Below are 22,433 nucleotides of genomic sequence, written 5' to 3'. Positions count from 1 at the left end.
CTAAATCAAACACTAGTTAGAATATCCCACGCTTCACGTCGACTCCGCAACACCTTTGGTATACTACTCTGACCTCCCATATATTGGAAAATGATTATGCTTCCCGTATACTACTCTGACCTCCCATCTATCGTCCGACCGTAACTCTCCGACAATTTGAAAACCACAACTTCTTTTTTTGCTACCGGTCCTTCTCGGGCGCGCGTCTGGGTTAGTTGATGGACATTCTCGTTTCTCCCCGTACAGGTCACAAGTCAGAAAAATCTTTTTTTTAGAACAACTTTTTTTTACCATTTTCACAAAAAGACCTCTTGCAACGAACCTCGCCCAAACCACTACCTCATCCTTCGAATCAAACAACTGAGTTGTTGTAAAATAATCGGTATGATCAACTTCAATTGTAGACGTATCGTCCTAAAAAAAGCGTAAAAAAATTGATTAAAAAAAAAAAAAAAAACGTTTAAAAGCCAAAAGCTTAACTCGGGCGCCCAACGGTGCAGTGCACGCCCATGTTGGGCGTGCAGTTGGCCTACAAACGCCCGTAATGGGTGTGCAAGAGCCAACTGCACGCCCAACATGGGCGTGCACTGCACCGTCGGGCGCCCGAGATGGGCTTTTAAACGTTTAGCCCATTTTTTTCGATCGAAAAGACAGAATTTTTACCTCGTTATGTCCGCTATCCAGATCTTTATCCGATGAACTCATTTATGTTCGTATATCACACCAATAAGAATGATTTGTGATGAAATCGACTTGAGAGCGTTTTTTTTAGAGAGAGAGAGAGTCTTTGAACAGTAAATAACAATTTTCAAACCATAAAAAGCAAGTCTCATATTCATTGATGAACTTATTTTGTAAAGACCCCTAAACAAAATTGAATAAGCAAAAAATTGAAGTAGATTGTGTTTCTTAAAAATAAATAAAAAAGAATGTGGCCACGTAGGATAATGCGTTGACCAAGTGAAATTAAACAGAGAATTCTACCACGACCTTCAACTGCCAGTGACCGCCGTGCTCCACCACTTTTCATGGCTTAATTATTTTACAAAGTTTTTTTGCTTTGCCACTTTATTCATACTGGCCATCACAAGTTCTTCTCCGGCAGCAACCGCGGTGGCGGCAGCCAGCCGCCAACGACACAGAAATGTACACCCGGTGGGCCTGAACCACGAGATTCCACGTCGGAGATTCTCTCCGTAGTGTTGTTTTTATAATTCATTATCTAACTTTATTTTAATAGTAGAAGTGATATTGATATTATAATTAATAAATGGTAATAATTAGAGTTGCAAGCAAAATATATAACCTGAATTAATTGAATTAATGAAAGATGAATGGCACAAAACTAATAGTAAAGCTCAAAGTGTGGATTGTGGCAATAGAGAAGCATGAAATTAATTACCACCTCTGCCATCTCAATTACCTTACAGGCAGGCAGGGCAGAAGAATTGAAACTAAACAAAACTAATAATTAATCTCAATTAATACGCGAAGCGAAGGCGTGGATTCATGTGGCGGGAAATGAATTTCCGACCATCGCCGTCAGCGTAAAATTGTTTCAGTTGTGTTGAACCACTAATATTCAACTTCTCCAATGACCGCGACACCTTTCGCAGGAGGCGTTGCGGCAGCTCCGTCAATCCATCGCAGCCACGGATCTCCAACTCCGTCAGGCAAGGCATTATTATTAACCTGTGCGTCAGGCAACGCATTATTGAATACTCTTCTTCGTCTTCTTCGGCACCAATGTCCTCCCACTTGTTCCACTTTTCACACCTCCAAAATATCAGTGTTTTTAACTTGGGAAAGCCACCATCAATAGTATTAGTGCCCACCACCGACGAAGACCAACACGAAGACGAACACGAAGATGTTGTTGTTGTTGCTGTTGCTATTCCGAGGAATTCCCGTCCAACATGTTCCAATTCACATAAATTTTGAATCGAAAGAGTCTCGAGTAGCGGTAGTTTACCTAGCGGCGGCAGCGACGGAAGGCGTTCACAAAAGAAGAGAACAATAGATGTGAGTTTGTTGAGGGGCGACACAATCCATCCCGGAAGTCGAGAGCCGTTATAGAACTCAATAGTCAGCTGTTGGAGGTTTGGATGCGGGTGAAGAGCATCTAGTACTTCATTCCAAATAGACGACAACGACGACGATGATGAACTTTCGTTCACTTTTTCGCCGTTAAAAAATATCGTCAAATCTTGAATGTGCACCTTTTTCCCCAACTCTGCCTCACGAGCATCCTCTACCAAATCACAACACGAACTGCTTATTTTAATCGACAACTCCACTTTCCCTCTAACTCGGTTAAAATTCTTCAACCACCCCACCTTATTCCCGTCGCAAGGAAGGAATTTATTCAACGTGACTAGGCTCGTTAATTCGGCTATTCCTTGTGGATATCGCTGCAGAGAATAAGTACCTTCGTTACACAAATGTTTGAGCTTCTTCAGCCTGTGGATCCCTTGTGGAAGTCCACACAGTTCGCGGCACTCGTTAACATTCAGCCTTTCTAATTTACTCAAATTGCATAGGCTCTCCGGCAACTCTTTCAGTATTCTATTCGAGCTCAAATCCAAGTGTATCAACGCACTCAAATTCCCGATTTCCGACGAAATCCCTCCCAGCGTACATTGATCCACCCTTAGAAACTGCAAGTTATACAACTTGCCAATGGACTTGAAATCGTCACTGAAAAATAGGTTATAACCCAAGTCCAACCACCTCAAGTGAATCAACTTTTCTATTTCTTTCGGAATATCATGCAAGCGGCAATTTCTTAAATCAAGCAACCTCACCCTTGTTTGGGAATCGCAAACATGTGGTTCGACAACTTCTTTGCTGTCAAATAAGCAGCTACGATATTTTTCGACCTTGGAAAGTAACAAAGAGTTACACGTTCCGCAAGTTGTTTTCATCGTCCTAATTGACCCCACATCCTTCCTCAGGAATTGAGCAAAATCATGTACAATGTCGTGCATCATAAACGAATTTATTTCTTTATCGCCGTCTTTCCTAAAGTCTTGAAACAGAGAACGCGCCGCTAAATTACCAAAGTACCCTCTCCCTCGAACTTTCCAGTCATCATCGTCGTCAGCATTCGATCCTAGGTAACCCATGGCCATCCATCTTTCAATTATACTGTCCACATCGATTCTTGTATCTTTAGGAAACACGGCGCAATACGAGAAGCAATGCTTCAATGTTGGGGACAACTCATTGTAACTCAGAAACAAATGGCGGAAGACGTCGTCTTCTACTTCCTCCAACTTCCATATCTCACTACCCAACACGCGCTCCCACTCTTCCAATGTATTCTTGAAACGCAAAGCACTCGCCAAAGTCTTTATTGCAAGTGGCAACCCCTTGCACTTGTTGGCTATCTCCTTACCCGTGTTCTCTAATTCTTCGCATGCATCCTTGCTCTTACCACAATGGGCAATCCGACAGAATAACGACCAACAATCTTCATCACTGAGAACTCCTAAACGATGGATCATCCAATCATTCTCGATAAACTCCCCCATCATCATTTTTGCAACCCTCTCGTTTCTAGTCGTCACCAAAACTTTACTACCCTTTCCACCACTTTTGAGAGCGTTTTTCAAGAGTTTCCACTTGGTATCGTCTTCCGTCCAAACATCATCCATAACAAGAATAAACTTTTTGCCGGAAATCGACTCTTTTACACATTGTAGCAGCCCATCTAAATCCATGCTATTTGGTAAACGCCCTCCCGCTTTCTCGACAATCCTTTTGGCAATCTCAACCTCATCAAATGGATCCGAAACAGATATCCAAATTCTTAATTTAAAAAAATTCATTACTCGACTATCGTTATAAGCTAGTTGAGCAAGAGTTGTCTTCCCAAGGCCACCCACACCCACTATGGATGCAACGCGGATGCCTTCTTCGCTTCCACCACCTTCACCGAGAAGTTTTCTCACCAGAGCTTCTCTCTCAAACTTACGTCCATAAACTTCCTCTAAGTCGACGAAAGAAGTAGTTTGACCTCGCCAAGATTCACGATCAGATGGCTGCGACGCCGCGATCGTTAAACCGAACCGATCTTTCTCCGCCAAAATTTGATCGAGCACTTCTTTCACTTCTTTTATCTTCAAGGCAATTTCACGACGTACAGAAACTTTCTTGAAGCATAAACACGAGCGAGGGATGCAGAAGCGTACCGTGCACTTATTATGAGGAACAACATCACGATCAGACGATTGTTGTTCGATCTGAAATGTGCGAATGGAGTGGTTCCATTCTTCCAACACGTCGTCCATCTCGCAGGTCGTGTTCTCGAGCCTCGTTAGCCAACCTTTGACGACTTTGTCCGTGCATCCTTTCTTCTCTGCATCCTCCAACACGTTTCTGACCGTGTTCAGATCAACGGAAAGTTTGAGAATCTCCTTCTTCACTCCTCTCACCAAATTTACTTCGTATCGGATCTTCTGTTCCACGAGAGCTGCAATACGCTCCAACACAACGGAAACGATAGCATCCGCCATTATCGCTTGCTAGATAGCTAACACTACTTGTTTCTCTGATTTTGATAATGTAAGATTATGTTTGTTAATTATATTTCATTTTCTGCTTTTGCTTTTGCTTTAGCATAAAGTGAAAGTTTCCACAGCTGTAGGTGGGACAATTCACAATTGGTATCACATTTATTTTACAGGCAATTCACAATTGATATTTCTTTTGTTTTGTTTTGTTTTGTTTTGTTTTGTTTTTTTTTTTTTTAATATTCTATATGTTTCATTAACTACAGATAATTATCATTGTCCCAAAATTAATTTATAACTTACATACCCCAAAATTGTGGAAAACTAAAGTATTGATAAACGAGTGCCGTAAATATATTAAACACAGAGAGAAAATATCGAACAAACAATATTTTGATTTTTCCCTTTTTCAATTGAAATGAAGTATATTAGCACTTGCCACTACTGTAATCTTGAATTAGAAATTTTAAAATTACAGATTCATCTCCTACGAGCCGATCGTGCAATACACTTGCCATATATGCGATTGGGTGTATGTTATTGACCTGAAAAGACTTAAATACCCTTTAAATTCGAAAATTATAAAATTCTAAAATTTTAAATTCACCCCGGAATTTCATATGCCGCAGAAGGATATTTTCAAAATTTTTGATTCAGCCCCTAATAGTTTTTTAAAAGCCCTCTTCAACCTTGATATCCATCCAATTTTCCTTTTAGTCAGCCTTTCCAGCAACGGCTTCAAAAGGGTTCGACTGTTTTCGGCAAAGAATTGCAAAACCATCTTCAGTTTGGTTTGCCGATTTCCACCGCCGCCGGAGACCCGGAACCCATTTTCAGTCAGGGAAGAAGGTCGCTAACAGCACCACCGCGAAGATTGGTGGAAAAACAGGAGATAGAAGGAGGCGGATGTGGTTGTGGTGGTGGTGAGCCGGAGATGAAAAGAGTTGGGTAATGGGTTTCTGGGTGGGTGGTGGGATGGGATCACGGGCCGAGTTTGACCCGCCCCCGGCCTCGACCCGCCCCGTTGACCCGGTCCTGCCAATGTATGGGTCGATTTCAGGTCTTGATATTTTGGACCCAAAGCCCAACGGGTCTACCCTGCAGGGACCCGAGGACCCGACTCGAGTACCCGTTGGGTCCACCCGAATTTTATGTGAAATAACACAAAAAATCCTCTGATTGGGGCTTGAACCCAGGTTACCCGAGTGGTTTAGTAGAGTACTTATTGTTTTAATAATTCTAACTATAATGGCTCGTCCGGTTACCTATATTGGATTAGATTGAATTAGATGAGATTGTATTAACATTCTACTGACTAATTAATTATTTAGTTAGTAGCATATTCGGTTTCTTAGATTAGATCTTCTATTAAATTTGTTAAATTCAGTTATTATATGTGAATTGTCTATAGAACCACTTAATTTAAAATAATACGATATGATGTAAAGATAAAATTGTATTCTTCCTTTTTAATCACCCCCTATTAAATTAATCTCTGGGGGAGGGGTGCTACTAATTTAATGCAATAGTGGCATTTAATAGCGGACTTTGATTTTAACAGGGGGTTGAAAAAGTGTGAATCTTATCAACTGGACGTGTTATTCCCATACTATTTAGTCAGTAGGACCTTATAACGGTAACTAAACGAGCCCTAAATATATAAATATAAATAACATTATAAAATGATTATAATAAAGGGTGACTAATACCAATTTTTTCTTACTTTAATACCACCAAAAAAATAATTAGATAATAAATATTTAATGACATAAATACCCTTAATGAAAACCAAAACCAAAACCAAAAATACATTACAAATCTCATTTTTCTTTCTTCAATTCCAAACACACAAACCCCCTCAAACCTATCTCCCTCTTCACAAACCCTTCACCTCCTCCTCCTTTTTCTTCCTACAAACAAACCCTCCTCATCCTCCTCTCTACCCCCCCCCCCCCCCCCCCCCCCCCGCCCCCTCTTCTTACTCCTCCTCCTCCTTCTTCTTCTGCAAATATCTCCATCAAATAATTAATACATAAGTTTTGGTTCCAAATACATGCCAAATACTAGGGGTGTGCGCGGGTCGTAAACCTGCGGGTTCTAGCAAAATCCGCCATCGTCCCGTCAACCAACGGTTCTTGATTTTAAGAAACCAAACTTGTGGGTTTTCGACTTGTTTAGGATAGATGAGTTTATTGCGGTTTTAAAGTAGAACCCAACCTTCACGGATCGAAATCCCTTGTAATTTAAAAAAAGTTATTTTCTTTAATAATTTATAAGTTTTACGCGAAATTATTTAGAAATAAAAATGAATGACCAAGCGTAAAATTTTAAATTGAAACAAACGTGAATAACATCAATGATAAATGTCACGAGTAAATCAATTCTAATACGTTTTAACCATAAATCCAAAAAAAGAGTAACTAAATTCAAACCTTTATAAGACAAGATTTAAAATCAAATAGATAACCATAGACAAAACGAGACGATGTCGTCGTTATAGATATAAGTTTTAACATGTAAGAGATACTTTATTCATGTATTATATTGCTCTTTGTGTCAGCCGGCGTGAGACAATGGTTGCGGGAAGCCATGTGTGCACGCTGTAGTATCTCGTCGGCGTACTTGCGTTGAGAGAGAAATAGCCCATTCGACGAGCGAGTGACTCAGATACCGAGAAAATAGTGAAGATCGCCAAGATCTTTCATTGCGAACTCCTGATTAAGGGCAACAACGATAGAGCAGAGCAATTCTGGTGTGGAGGCCGTAAGTGCAATGTTATCGACATACAGTAGAAGGAAGGCGCATGAATGAACTGTGTTGCGACAGTCGCGTGAACTGTTGCGACAGTACACAAAGAGTGAAGTGTCAGACTTGCATTCTCTGAACCCCATGGTGGTAATGTAAGAGGTAAAACGCTTATACCAAGCACGGGGTGCCTGCTTGAGACCGTAGAGGGCTTTGTTGAGACGAAACACGTGAGTGGGGCGAGATGGATCGACGAATCCGGGAGGTTGCTCGCAGCAGACAGTTTCAGAGAGATTGCCATGTAAGAAGGCATTTTTCACATCAAGTTGGTGGATTGGCCATGATCGTGAGAGAGCAATATTGAGAACTGTTCGAACAGTGGCTGGTTTGACAATTGGGCTAAAAGTCTCGTCAAAGTCGATACCAGCCTGCTGGTGAAAACCGCGAACAACCCACTGTGCTTTGTACCGCTCAAGGGAGCCATATACAAAGATCTATATATATATATAGAGAGAGAGAGAGAGAGAGAGAGCGAGAGAGAGAGAGAGAGAGAGAGAGAGAGAGTGGAGGTTATTGGATAGGGATAATTAAATGGACTTCCTTATTTGGAACTTATATGGCTGGTGGTCCAATTTGTTAGTTGCACCAAAAAGGCGAAATCCCTCGCCCCCAGGGCCCCCATCTCTTGGCCCGACAAGGATTGATGGAGGAATGTAAATCATGGTAATTCAACGGCCCGTTAAGGTAGCGGACCCGGACCTGGTGCCCACATGGAACCAACCCTCATTGGAGTTGAAATTCCCACAATGCGGCTGCCAGGATTCGATCCTAGGACCTTGCACCAACTTACCACCTCCGGAACCAGTTGAGCTACACCCATGCGGGCTCCATTTTGTTAGTTGATTATAGCTACCCTTGACCAATAAATATAATATAATATAAATTAAATTATTTTTCTATCGACATAAATACCCTTAATTATTATTTATATTAAAATAGTTAGTTATGGAAAATATAAATAAAATCCCACATTTCACTCTATATCACTCTTTTAACTACTATCTCTCTCCTCTCCCTCATGCAGCGGCAGAACCATGATCAAAATATCGGAGGGGGGGCAATTAAATTTGGGGTTCGGGGCGGCGCCCTGAAAAAAAATTTAGGTTCACAAAACATTGCAACAAATAAGTTTATATTACTAATTTTTAATTAAAATATCATATATGTTATAATTATATCATATTTTAATCATCACAAAAATTTATAAATTAATCCAAATTATTTTAATAATGTATTGCACTTAATAATTCGGAGATTCATGGCACGATCTCATACTATTTTTATAAAGGCATTGATAAAAAAATTCAAAAATAAGTAATATTCATAAATTTTATTTAAAATAATACAAGTTTCAACCATTTTATTTTATATTTTATATTAAATATGATATATTTATTTATAATTTATAGAAGATTATGGAGAAAAAAAAAACAAAGGGTTAAGTCACATATTTACAAAAAAGTAGAGGAACCAAAAGTAATATTTAAAAAAATACAATGCCAAATACATAAAAAAATCTTTGTTTTTTTTATCTTGGGGGGTCAACACCCCCCCCCCCCTACCCCTTAAGAGTACCGCCAGTGCCCTCACTTCTCTCTCTACTTTTCTTTTCTATCCTCCTTTTTCTCTCCTTTCTTTTTTATTTTTTTATTTTTAGTAGTCCCACGTCTATCTCTTCTTTTCTTTCTCTCATTTCTCTCTCCCTTCTTTTCTTTTTTTTTTTTTTTTTTTTTTTTTTTTCTAAGTTGTGTCCGAGTTACAATAACAAACTGCAAACCAAGATTAACAACATACAAACTGCAATTTGTAACAGCAAAAATAAATAGAAAAATAAATATAATACGGAACCAGCTACCATATGTCATAAATATTATTTTGCAAATATCTTTGCACAACAACACAATATGGAACTACTGATAATTCGCTCAAACATCAGTACTTCAAGTTTTTTTTCCTCGAACAACATAAAATATTTTCAAAAGATAAAATATGAAATAAAAGATGACATAACAAACCAACAAACCATTTTTATCTATGAATGATCAGTACATTAAATACGAAATATTGTAAGATACAAATCAGTAGCTACAAGCAGCGTTGCAATATAGTGTTGCAATAACTGATTCTGGCTGGGGTGATGTCCTAACATAAATCGTCTCGACGTCCTACTGAATTCACAACTTCCAAACGTCCTCGAGAATCTTCTAGAAACTTGATCGTGTCAATATGAGTTTTGGAAAATAACCAAAAAATATGTGAAACCTTCCATAGTTATTCCCAAAAAAGAAAAAAAAAACTAATATTAATTTGCAATAACGAGTTGCAGATTAAAAAATGCAGAACTACCATAGTCAATTAAGAAAATGAAAAATGAAAACCACAATCAAATAAAATGTAAGGGACAACCAACAAACTTCAAGTTGCAGACAACAACATAAAAAATATAAACTGCAACAACAACAACAACAACAACAACAAAATAGTGGCAACAACAACCAAATAAAAGTATGCAGATAACCATATCCAAATGCAATTGTCAACAACGAACTGCGAAAAGCAAACGATCCACAATGTTAACAAGTATTTTGTTAAGATAGATGAAACCATTTGTTACAACACCAAACTGCAAATATTACAGTAAAATGCAACTTATACTATGATAACAATAAAGTGGAAATGAAATATAATATAAAAGCAAAAAACGCATCATATAAGCAATGTCCAAAATAAACAGCACAGTGCAAATAATAATATGCTAACAGTTAAATATAAATAAATAACAACAACGTGCAAAATATACTAGGCTAAAAACAATTCATAGCAGGTTTGCAAAATTGATATGCCGCCAAAGTGTAATAAAATATACCATCACGACAACAATATACAGTTTCAAAATCACGACATAACTAACAACAATACATAGCAGGTTTGCAAAATTGATACGCAACAAAAGTGTAATGAAATATACAATATACAATATACATTACGACAACAAGTGCAACATACACAATAAACATCAAAGTGCAAAATACACATAAAAACAGCAAAACAAAAACAAACAAAAAAAAAAACCTTTGCAAAAAACAAAATTATTACCTGGGGTCATAGGCTTCAAATCCCTGTCTTTCACTTCATTCATAAAAAAACCCATTGGATTTCGTCAATGAATCGCGATTTAAAAAATAATACAAAAAAAATGCAATATATAGCAAATTACCTGTACGTTTTCGATTTTGCACCATCTTCTTGGTTTCCAGACCTACAAACTCTCCATCGATCTCAACAATATGAATAAAATGGGGGAGAGTTTTTGCATGTTTCAAATTGACGAGATTTGCAGATTTTTCCCTGCTGTGTCGCTTTGCAGATTTACAATCTTTCCATCGATCTGAGAATTAGGGGGATAGGGTGTGTTGAAAGAAACATGAAGAGAGGTTTTGCAGTTTCAATCTCACTATTTGAGATTTTTTTGCCTCAATTTTAGCTAACACCTGATTTGGTGGATAATTATATTTAGGAAATGATTTTTCCTATTTTGCTGCAAATTAGAGCCAATCAGCAAAAACTATTAGTAGTGAGTTTTAGTAAAATAAGACTTATGACTTGTACTAGGATATATATAGTCTTAGAATGGAGGGTCTATAGAAAATTACCCCTATTGAATATTATAATAAGTATGGTCATTAAAACGGGTAACTAACTCCCTAATTATTAGAATCTCTTAATCGAAAAGATATTATATTACGTTATTTTTTAATTAGGGGCACATTGGTGATAATTAGGCGATTTTAATTAATAAAAATTATTTTGGATTTATCTAAATAATATAAAATAAAATTGAGCTCATTATAATAACACTTGTGTAATGTTCCTTTTTTTTTTCGTTTTTAATATATATGTATAAATATATATATAAACTGAAGAGATCATCTTTCTCAAAAATTTACAGCGAATCAAAGATGAGTCTATATTATTACATTTCTTTCCCTTCCAATTTTTTTTTTCATATGTTTTACAAAAAGAAGAAGACTTGATATCAATGAATTTCAACTTGAAAGTTTGGAGTAGTTACCAAGTTCTCCAGTTGGTAGTGTTTCCAAAAATGAACTCTAACTCGAAGGTCTTCGTTCCCATTTTCGAGTTGTTCCTCTACTATTTCCTTAGCAGAAATGACTGCAGAATGGCTGCAATATTTTAGCACAATAGTTTCGAGCGTTGGTATTTCTCCGATATCCCAAGGGATCTCTTCCAATATATCCAAATCTCGAAGAGAAAGTTGCTCAAGGCATGGGAAATGTGAGCTCTCTGTCCTCCAATACCTTAGTTCACCACAGCCTTCTATTAGCAAGAACTTCAAATTACAGAACTGCCCTTCAATCGTTTCCCACTCATCTCCGCAGAAAGCATTCGACTCCAGTTTGAGCACTTGAAGAAACGGCAACGAACCTATCTTTATTGCCATGTCTCCCCAATGGAGGCGTGTCCGATACAATGACAATTTCTTGAGTGAATGTGGGAAGTCGAGATTCTGCAGCATATGGTTCCTAATAATCGGCTCCTTTTCCGGGGCAAAGTAGCAGCCGAGGGATTCGAGTTTTTCAAGACGACAAAGATTGTTCAGACAAAAACTTGACAATTCCTCGACATCCTGATAATATAATCGAAGTTTCTTGACATTTGGGATCCTCTTCACCACCTCTTCACTACATTTGAAGTTCCTTATTTGGAGGAGTGTTTGTAGGTTCTCCAAAACAATTATTTTGTCTTGATCTCGTCCATCCATTTCAGGATCGGGGAGATCAAGCATTATGAACTCGATATGCCTAAGTTGATGCATCTTCCAAATTTCTGGTGGTGCTATTGTATTCCATGCACCGTACACGATTAGTGTCTGTAGATTCCAAATATGGTGGAGTGAAGAAAGATACTTAGAAATCTGCATCCAATCGACTCTAAAAGCAAGGTACCGTGAGTTAACTAGCTGAAAGATTGCTTCTATTGAATATATATCTCCATAATGTAAAGCTCGATCATTCGATTTAAGTACCCTCAACAATCTCATGTTGAGTGATGGCAGAACTTCCTTAAAATCGCATATCATAGAGCGAGTTAGCGATGCAGATTGCACCGCATGACTCATTCGAGGGATATCTAGTTCCTCCTCCCACTTGCCTCGATGAATACAAATTCGATGTTGTGTTTCTATTTGTCGCGCATTGTTGGGTGCTAAATACCAACACGCAAGTGCACGTATCGCAAACAAGTAATAAAGTGGACTCGTGAGAGTCGGATGTCGATCCCACAGGGAATACGCAAATTACCTAATCCTAAGTACAAAATTCTAACAATTATGATTTTTATCCAGCCTACGCAAGTTTGTCAAATTAAATTAATTAAACAACTAAACTAATTAAGAAAGCAAATAACACGGGAAAATATCAATTAAAACGGACCTAGGATTTTATCTTCCCCCTATGCAAGAATTGCTCACCCAAAACCCCTCAATTATGAAATATATGATTCATGATTATTAACCCGAGACACTAATTTACTCATAACCCGCTGTCGCGTGTATTATGAGTCTATTACTCATAAACGATTCACTATATGTCTATGCAAACCAATTATGAATAAAGCATTAACTAACAAGTCTCGTAAATGGCTACCTAAGGTGATATCTGTATGTCTACGACACCACATGCAATTGACGCACTCATCCGGTGAAAACTACTCGAAGGCTCTTCTACTCACCGTCTAATTATCAAAATAGCTCTGTCGAGTCAATCCCAATAATCACAGATAAAGCACATAAATTGATCAAGTTCATGCACTAACAATCATATCAAGTAGAGGAAATAATCATAAAATCATAATTGCATAATCTCAAGAAAAAGGGTTCACAATCCCTACATAGGGTTCCAACAAAATCCTAGATTAAAAACTTAGCTACGCATGTTCGTTACGAAAAACATAATAAAAATACGAAAAATCATAAAACTATAAATAACAATAAAAGAGGAGAACTATGATGAAGATTCGTCAAGTCTTCGTCTTCGTTCTTGTGCTCCTTGATTGCGTGTAGAAAGATTAAAAATAAAAACCCTAAAGATTAAAGATGAAAAATAAAAGATAGATCTAATTGTGTGCTCTTGGCCTTTAAATAGGGTGCAAAAATATAATAGGGCGGGTTTCCTTGTGTAATTAAAATTCCTTCACTGCGCCTTCACGTCCATCCGGACGGCCGTGTGAGATTGAGAACTAAAATCCGCACGGCCGTGCGGTCTTTTAATTCTCCAGAATTCTGCTTTTTTCACTTTTGGCCCACTTTTTCTCCGAAATTGCAGTTTTCACCCCAAAAGTTGTCAATTCTCCAATTTGCACCTAAAATACAAATAATAGCCATTTTAAGCACCAATTATCGTTAAAACACACCAAAAGCTCCAATTAAAAGGTACAATTAAGTGTATAAATATACACTTAACACACCCCCAAACTTGAACTTTTGCTTGTCCTCAAGTAAAATCAAATAAAATAGCACAAAACAAAACCATACATCTCATTACATAGATCGATGGGTCAACTTCGCGTTTTCAGAACTTGCAATTATGATGACAATTCATAGGTATTCGCAAGCTTAACATTCAACGGCACTTAGTCACTCATTATTACCAAAAACCACAAATCATACAATTGCTTCAAGTATCCAATATTTGCAAGTTAAAGAAAGAAAGAATTTATACTTACATGCATATATTTGACTCCAAATACTCACCAAATTATTCTACTCAACTAATATTGAACAATAAGCTCTTGGGATCATTGGGACTTTGTGGCTTTCAATTGTTAGGCTCTTTGGTCCGAGGTAGGTAATATGGGAATGTGTGGCTAATTTTCTTGAATTGAGGTGATTACGCCAAAATTTGAAAGATAGGCGTTTGAAACAATGAATTCACCTCTAGGGACTTAAATAAACTCGATTCTCCAAAATTCACACGTCAACACTTTTGCCTTGAGGCAATGGATCGAGTTTTCAACACAACTCAACAACTAGTCCTTATTTCTCCCTTCTAATCTATTCTTCTTCTTCTTTTTTTTTTTTTTTTCTTTTTCTTTTTTTTTTTTTTTTTTTTTTTTTTTTTTTTTTATTTTTTTTTTTTTTATTTTTTTTTTTATTTTTTTTTTTTTTTAGAAGAAGAAGAAAGATCTAATAAAACATTTCGACCGAACTCCAAGGGATAATTATTCAAAAATCTCCACTTTTCCACCTTCTACATATTAGCTAAAAGAAAGAACACCTTTTTTCTCCGAGGCTCAAATCAAGGTTCTAAGGATAAAAATTTAAAGGTAGGCTTGAAAGGCTCAAACGGTTCAAAGAAGGCCCAAATCATATCCCAAATCACTCATTACCCAACACTTCGTTTCATAAATGTCCTAAGGTGAGATTTAAAACCGAACAAAGCATGATTGAGCACAAATAAATTCCAAATTTAAAATGCAAAACATTCAACCAAAGCAAAGCACAAGGTGTGATTCCTAGCAATAATTCACTTCTACGTTCCGTTGAATCGAAAGCTAGACAAATACATACTCCTTATCAACATAAAACAAGTAGTTTCATCATCAAACATTGACCATCTACCATCATCGTAATTCATCGATGCATCGAACAATTTTTTTTTTTATTTTTTTTTTTTTTTTTTTTTATTTTTTTTTTTTGTTTTTTCATAATAAAAACGAAAATAATAAAACGGCAACTAAAACAAAAACTAAAGCATGCAAAATAAAATAAAATAAAAAAAAACACAAATAAGGCGCACATAAAGTAAAACAAGTAGTTAACCACCCCCAAACTTAAAATTCACATTGCCCTCAATGTGATTCGCCCGGAGTTTAAGGATAGAAAACACCTGTTTTTAAGCGTCGGGACCATCGTCGGGTTGTTGGATTTTTATCGGTTTTCTTGCCCTTCCCTTTGCTCTTTGAAGTGCATTCGCCTTGTGAGGTGCCCTCCCCGTCACGTCCTCGTTTCCCCACTTTCTTGAACCCTCCTTGCACAAATCAGCAACAAACAACCGAGATAAGCAACAATATGTGTGTAGTTGTTGAATTTTCGGTGAAATTGTTCAAGAAAGTCGAAAATTTTGAAAAGATGGGGTTAGGGTTCGAATTAGGAGAGAAGTGGGGATTGGAATTGTGAAAATTGGGGTTTGGAAAACCCCTATTTAATATGCCCGAATTTTTTTTTTTTTTTTTTTTTTTTTTTTTTTTTTTTTTTTTTTTTCTTCGCACGGCCGTGCGGAATTTTGGCCTTAAATCTGCACGGCCGTGCCATTTTGCATATTTGGGCAGTGGTTGTTTCAATTTTTGGACGGCCGTGCGATTTTTAAGGGAAAAATCCGCACGGCCGTCCCATTTCCGGATTTTATACAGTAGCATCCCCGAAATTCACACGGCCGTGTGAATTTCCTCCCTTTTTCTTGCACGGCCGTGTGAATAATTGCAATTAGGTCCCTGCAAAATAAAAACTTCCTATTAGTGCCACCAAAACTTTTTTTTTTTTTTTTTTTTTTTTTTTTTTTTTTTTTTTTTAATAAAATGAAATAAAAGCAAAACTTAAAAATTAAATTGACATAAAATAAAAAAAAAACCGAAAGCTGGAATAAAATAAGAGCAAACACTAACAAGTTAAATAAATAAAAACACAAATAATAAAATAAAAATAAAATAAAGAAAAGAAAAACGAAAGCTCGGGTTGCCTCCCGAGAAGCGCTAAGTTTATAGTCTTCAGCCAGACGTTGTTCCTCTTCTTCAATTCCTTAGCTTTTGAACCCATCTCCTAACTTCCTTTTGGAGAAAGTCTTGAATAAATGGGTTGATCCGATTCTTCTTTCGACTGGTTCGCTTAGGACTGCCCTTGAATTTATTTTTCTTGATGTCATGAGGCTTGCCAACATCGTCTTTTATCACGGTGTTTTGAGTAGGTGTTGTAACCAACTCAACCTTTTTCTTATGTTCTCCTACATGCACATTAGTATCCACAAAAAAATTTAAATCATGTAATTTAACAGGAAAAAGTTTAGAATCACTTACCTCATCAAGAAGATAACATCCATTAGCCGTAATAGGCTTTTCATCCACCCGGTACACCTTGAAGATCACTGTTTCTTCCCCCACACTCATTCTTAGCTCTCTCTTTCCTACATCAATAATTGACCTACCGGTTGCTAAGAAGGGGCGTCCTAAGATAAGGGGAATATTTTCATCTTCCTCTATGTCTAGTACTAGAAAATCGGCCGGGAGTATGAACTTATCTACCTTGACCAATACATCCTCCACTATACCTAAAGGGTGAGTAAAAGATCTATCGGCTAGCTGCAAGGTCACGGAAGTAGGCTTAATTTCTCCTAAATTCAATTTCTCATAAATTGATAAAGGCATTAAATTTACGCTCGCCCCTTGATCACACAACGCCCGCCCAAAATACCTAGTACCTATTGTGCATGGAATGGTACAACTGCCCGGATCTCTAAGCTTCGGTGGAATTTTATTTGCAAGGATAGCACTACTTTGCTCATTGAGGTCTATGATTGCTGCACACTCCGGAAGCCTCATCTTCTTCGATACAAGTTCCTTTATAAACTTAACCCAATTCGGCATATGCTTAAGTGCCTCAACAAAAGGAATATTAACATGCAATTTTTTAAGATAATCCAAAAATGACTGAAATTGCATATCAAGCTTAGAGTTTTGAAAACGTTGAGGGAAAGGTACCTTGGGAGTAGGTTCACTTACTGTGATCTTTGTGTTGCTTGGCCCGACCTCGGTTTTTTCCTTGGGCTCCTCTACAATAGGCGGTGGTGCAACGGACTTTTTAGGAACTTCTTCTAATTGCCTCCCATTTCGCAAACTCACAGCATTGCACTGCTCGATGTTGCTCTTTCGAGGATCTTCCGTATTCGACGGCAGTGCTTCCGACGGCCTCGCGTTTAGTTGGGTTGCAAGTTGCCCCATTTGTGTCTCAAGGTTCCGAATGGATGCTTGAGTCGCCGTCATGAATTTTGCTAAGATGTCAGCGAGGTCAACTCCTTGGGGTGGAGCTTGAGGTGGTGCTTGCCTTTGTCCTTGCTGATTTCCTCCCCATCCAAAGTTGGGGTGATCCTTCCATCCGGGATTGCACGTGTTGGGGTACGGGTTCCTCTGTTGTCGGTTGGTGTCATGCACATAATTCAGAGACTCCGTTTCTTCTATGCGTTGGTCGGGAACTTGGACAGCGTGGACTTGCTGAGCCTGCAAAGCTGCTACTTGCTTCGATAGCTTCTCCAATTGGGCCGTGATTGCAGTGACTCCGTCTAACTCCAAAATTCCTCCCGTCTTTATGGCTCCGCTATTTGACCGGTCCGATGCCCGCATGTATTTACTCCTAGCGATTCGCTCCAAAAGTTCGTAAGCTTCGTCATATGTCAAGCTCATGTACATACCACCAGCTGCTGAATCGAGCACCGTTCTCGAATTATCTTGCAATCCATCATAAAATATTTGAAGTTGCCGCCACTCTTGAAGACCGTGATTCGGGCATCTCCGAATTAATTGTTTGAATCGCTCCCACGTCTCGAACAACGCTTCACCGGCTTCTTGTAAGAAGTTTTGTATTTCTCTCCGGATTCTCTCCGTTTTGGTTGGGGAGTTGTACGTATTCATGAAGAGCTGTGCTAGCTGGGGCCAAGACGAGATGGAATGCGGTGCACGAGTTTGTAGCCATTCTCTTGCGGCTCCTTGGAGAGAGTGCTTGAAGAGGCGGAGCTGCAGTGCTTCCGGCGACACTCCGTTCATCTTATGCGAATCACACGTTTCGAGGAAGTTGACCAAGTGGAGATGCGGATCTTCATGAGCTAATCCGTTGAATAACCCATTGTTTTGGAGCATAGTAAGTAGTCCCGCTCGAATTTCGAAATTGTTGGCTTCAATGGGGGGCTGCTGGATGCTTGATTGAAACCCATTGAGTGTTGGAACGGTGTACTCATGCAATGCTCGTTGACGAGGTGGTGGATTAATTAGCTGACGTTGCTCTTGCTCGTTGACGATCTCTCCTGCCGCATTCGGTAAGCGCCCTTGGTCATCTCCCCTACGATTATTCTCTTCTTCCATTCGCATAAAAAGTACCTAAACAAAAATAATAAAAATAAAATAAGCAAATAAAATTATAAAATAAAATAAATAAAACGGCTGAAGTAAGAAAAATTGCTTAAATTTGATATTAGGATAAATAGATAATTTAGCCGTATTCCCCGGCAACGGCGCCAAAAACTTGTTGGGTGCTAAATACCAACACGCAAGTGCACGTATCGCAAACAAGTAATAAAGTGGACTCGTGAGAGTCGGATGTCGATCCCACAGGGAATACGCAAATTACCTAATCCTAAGTACAAAATTCTAACAATTATGATTTTTATCCAGCCTACGCAAGTTTGTCAAATTAAATTAATTAAACAACTAAACTAATTAAGAAAGCAAATAACACGGGAAAATATCAATTAAAACGGACCTAGGATTTTATCTTCCCCCTATGCAAGAATTGCTCACCCAAAACCCCTCAATTATGAAATATATGATTCATGATTATTAACCCGAGACACTAATTTACTCATAACCCGCTGTCGCGTGTATTATGAGTCTATTACTCATAAACGATTCACTATATGTCTATGCAAACCAATTATGAATAAAGCATTAACTAACAAGTCTCGTAAATGGCTACCTAAGGTGATATCTGTATGTCTACGACACCACATGCAATTGACGCACTCATCCGGTGAAAACTACTCGAAGGCTCTTCTACTCACCGTCTAATTATCAAAATAGCTCTGTCGAGTCAATCCCAATAATCACAGATAAAGCACATAAATTGATCAAGTTCATGCACTAACAATCATATCAAGTAGAGGAAATAATCATAAAATCATAATTGCATAATCTCAAGAAAAAGGGTTCACAATCCCTACATAGGGTTCCAACAAAATCCTAGATTAAAAACTTAGCTACGCATGTTCGTTACGAAAAACATAATAAAAATACGAAAAATCATAAAACTATAAATAACAATAAAAGAGGAGAACTATGATGAAGATTCGTCAAGTCTTCGTCTTCGTTCTTGTGCTCCTTGATTGCGTGTAGAAAGATTAAAAATAAAAACCCTAAAGATTAAAGATGAAAAATAAAAGATAGATCTAATTGTGTGCTCTTGGCCTTTAAATAGGGTGCAAAAATATAATAGGGCGGGTTTCCTTGTGTAATTAAAATTCCTTCACTGCGCCTTCACGTCCATCCGGACGGCCGTGTGAGATTGAGAACTAAAATCCGCACGGCCGTGCGGTCTTTTAATTCTCCAGAATTCTGCTTTTTTCACTTTTGGCCCACTTTTTCTCCGAAATTGCAGTTTTCACCCCAAAAGTTGTCAATTCTCCAATTTGCACCTAAAATACAAATAATAGCCATTTTAAGCACCAATTATCGTTAAAACACACCAAAAGCTCCAATTAAAAGGTACAATTAAGTGTATAAATATACACTTAACACGCATCAAGCGAACTATGATTATTCCTCGTGAAGACACAAACGAACTTCTCTTTCTCGGCTTGTCTTAAGCATAGGTCCCTCAATAGGTCATGGATGATGCAAAACTTTATTTTTCCACTAGACCCTCGAGTATGAACTAAAACGAGGTTTCTCTCAATAAGGTCCTTTAAGTACTCTTCCGCAACTAATTCCATGCTTTTCCCACTTTTCGGTTTCAGAAATCCTTCAGCAACCCATAGTTTGATGAGCCACGAGACGCGAATTTTATCATCCTCGGGAAAAACCGATCCCAGATACAGAAAACATGGCTTCAGATGAACGGACAAATGGTCATAACTCATGTTTAGTATTCTCAAGCAACGCTCATTGTCCTCTAAATTCACAATCGAGGATATATTTTCTAAAACGTACTCCCAATATTCTCGCGTACGTTCCGACTTTGCTAAAAGTCCTCCAATCACCACAATCGACAAAGGAAGCCCTTTACAACTTTTCGCAATCTCCTTACCAATTTCCTCCAATTCAAGATTAGGACAATCTTGTTCTCCAAAAACATTTCTACAAAGTAGGTTCCAACTTTGATCATCGTCTAGAAAACTCATCTCAATGCCACAAGAGTCGGTTAATTGAGAAGCCACAATTCTTAGCCTAGTGGTTACAATTATTCGACTTCCGTTATTGTTATCCGGAAAGAAGAACTTCACCAATTCCCACGCCTCGATACTCCACATGTCATCCATTATAATCAAATACCTTCTACCTATTAAAGTTTTATGCAACACAAGGCCTAATTCATCTTCCCTCATTGCACTATAAGTTTCCTTACTCTCTTGGCTTTTAATACAAAGAAGAATCTCTAAAAGGATTCCTCTCATACTATATTCTTGAGATATTGTAGCCCAAGCAAGCATATCAAAGTGTCTAACTATAAGTCGACTTCCGTAAAGATTTCGAGCAAGCGTAGTCTTACCAATGCCGCCCATACCTACAATTGGAATGATCTGGCGAGTGGATTGTCGTCCGGTCAGCATATCCATCATCTCTTCCATGACGTCATCGAATCCCACCGTTGCATTTTGTCCCGTGAAACGAGATCTTAACGGACCAATATCAACCGTCGATGAATCTTTATGCAGAAATAATCCCATGTTATTCTCTTTCATCTGCATAACTTCTTTCTTGATAAAATCCATTTCTTGTATCACTTCCGTTAGACCGTTATAGAATTCTTTATCCGAACCGATATTCGCCCCGTGGATTTGATCGACTATGTGGGATTCGATTATGTCTTGGACCGCATAAGTTGTGTTTGCAATGCGACTCTCCAATAAGTGGTATGTGTCTTGGCTGCTAATTAACTGGGAATAACATTCAAGAAAGTCGAGAAAGAAAGTCACGTTTTTAACGAGAGGTTCAATCTGAAATTGGTCGAGAGAAATTGGAGGGTGAGGATGAAGCTGGATCTGCTCTATGATATTCATAACAGAAATTAGAGCTGCGTAAGCTGCCATGTATATTATTTCTTAGCTAATTTATTTTTTGAAAGAAGACTTTGATGAGATATTTATGATGAAGATATATATAACGTATGTGTGTAGGGTGTACGTAAAACAGCTCTCCTCAATTATTTTGAAACTTGTGTGGCTATGCTGAAAGCTTGCTTTGATAAATATCCCTTTCGCATTTATGTGAAATGCGCCAAGGAGTATAATTTTCCAGTTGTATCTGATTTTCGCCATTTACCGCCGTTGACCGCCAGAGACCCGCCGTTGACTTTTTTTTTTTGAAATCCTTTTTCTTAAAAAAATTATTTTAATTAATATTACTATCTTGGCCGTAAAATTACTGTCTCCAACAGTAATTTAACTGTCTTAGACAATAATATTTATAATATTGTTGTTCGGGAAAATAATATTCATAATATTACTGTCTGAGACAGTAATTTAGTAGTCAAGACAGTAATATTAATTAAAATATTTTTTTCTAAGAAAAAAAAAATTCGAAAAAAAAAGAGTCAACGCTGGAGACCGGCAGTCAACGGTGGTTGACTGGCCGGAAAAAAATTTCAGGAAAAAAAAAGAATTTCAAAAAAAAAAGAGAAAAAAAAGATGTCAACGTCGGAGACCGGCGATCTCCGGCTGTCAACGCCGGAATCTGGCCGGAAAAAAAAAATTATTTTATGAAAAAAAAATATTTTGGGGGTTAATTTGATATATTTGTTTAAATCCGGGGTCAATGTGTAATATTAAGAAAGTTAGAGCATAGTGGATGGAATTGATAAGAATTATATTATGGAGGGTATCTTAGACTAAAAACATGGGGATGAGTAGACCTGACCACGGTTCGGTTCGGTTCCAGTTCCGGTTCCGATTTTGGAGGAACCGGAACCGAACCGAAAAAATCCGGTTCCAAGCGGTTCGGTTCCGAACCGGTTCCGGTTCGGTTCCAGTTCGGTTCCCGGTTACAACCGTAGAACCGTCCGGTTCTCATATAACTTTTTTTTTTTTTTTTTTTTTTTTTATAATTTTTTTTTAAATTACT

The 22,433-nt window shown here is 37.9% G+C and overlaps 3 protein-coding genes across 3 annotated transcripts; all 3 read right to left on the bottom strand.

The window, feature by feature from the left end:
- Positions 1-1,300: 1,300 nt before the first annotated feature.
- On the bottom strand, positions 1,301-4,658 carry LOC105961812 (putative disease resistance protein RGA1). The gene has a single exon (XM_012986077.2). It carries the CDS (start codon positions 4,515-4,517, stop codon positions 1,482-1,484), a length of 3,036 nt encoding a protein of 1,011 aa, XP_012841531.2. The 5' UTR covers positions 4,518-4,658; the 3' UTR covers positions 1,301-1,481.
- Positions 4,659-11,230: 6,572 nt separating this feature from the next.
- On the bottom strand, positions 11,231-12,530 carry LOC148768084 (putative late blight resistance protein homolog R1A-3). Its single transcript, XM_088822876.1, has one exon. It carries the CDS (start codon positions 12,457-12,459, stop codon positions 11,356-11,358), a length of 1,104 nt encoding a protein of 367 aa, XP_088679002.1. The 5' UTR covers positions 12,460-12,530; the 3' UTR covers positions 11,231-11,355.
- Positions 12,531-19,885: 7,355 nt separating this feature from the next.
- Positions 19,886-21,551, bottom strand: LOC105961811 (putative late blight resistance protein homolog R1A-10). The gene has a single exon (XM_012986076.2). The coding sequence runs from the start codon at positions 21,401-21,403 to the stop codon at positions 19,886-19,888; it is 1,518 nt and encodes a 505-aa protein (XP_012841530.2). The 5' UTR covers positions 21,404-21,551.
- Between the last annotated feature and the right edge of the window lie 882 nt (positions 21,552-22,433).

The sequence above is a fragment of the Erythranthe guttata genome, chromosome 9 (assembly GCF_056151865.1).
Source record: "Erythranthe guttata isolate IM_541 chromosome 9, IM_541, whole genome shotgun sequence".
NCBI lineage: Eukaryota > Viridiplantae > Streptophyta > Magnoliopsida > Lamiales > Phrymaceae > Erythranthe > Erythranthe guttata.
This window is presented reverse-complemented; position numbering and strand designations above follow the sequence as displayed.

What these genes read in the sequence shown, in the direction of transcription:
- LOC105961811 (XM_012986076.2), bottom strand. Translation starts at nt 21,403, where the DNA reads ATGGCAGCTTACGCAGCTCTAATTTCTGTTATGAATATCATAGAGCAG.
- LOC105961812 (XM_012986077.2), bottom strand. Translation starts at nt 4,517, where the DNA reads ATGGCGGATGCTATCGTTTCCGTTGTGTTGGAGCGTATTGCAGCTCTC.
- LOC148768084 (XM_088822876.1), bottom strand. Translation starts at nt 12,459, where the DNA reads ATGAGTCATGCGGTGCAATCTGCATCGCTAACTCGCTCTATGATATGC.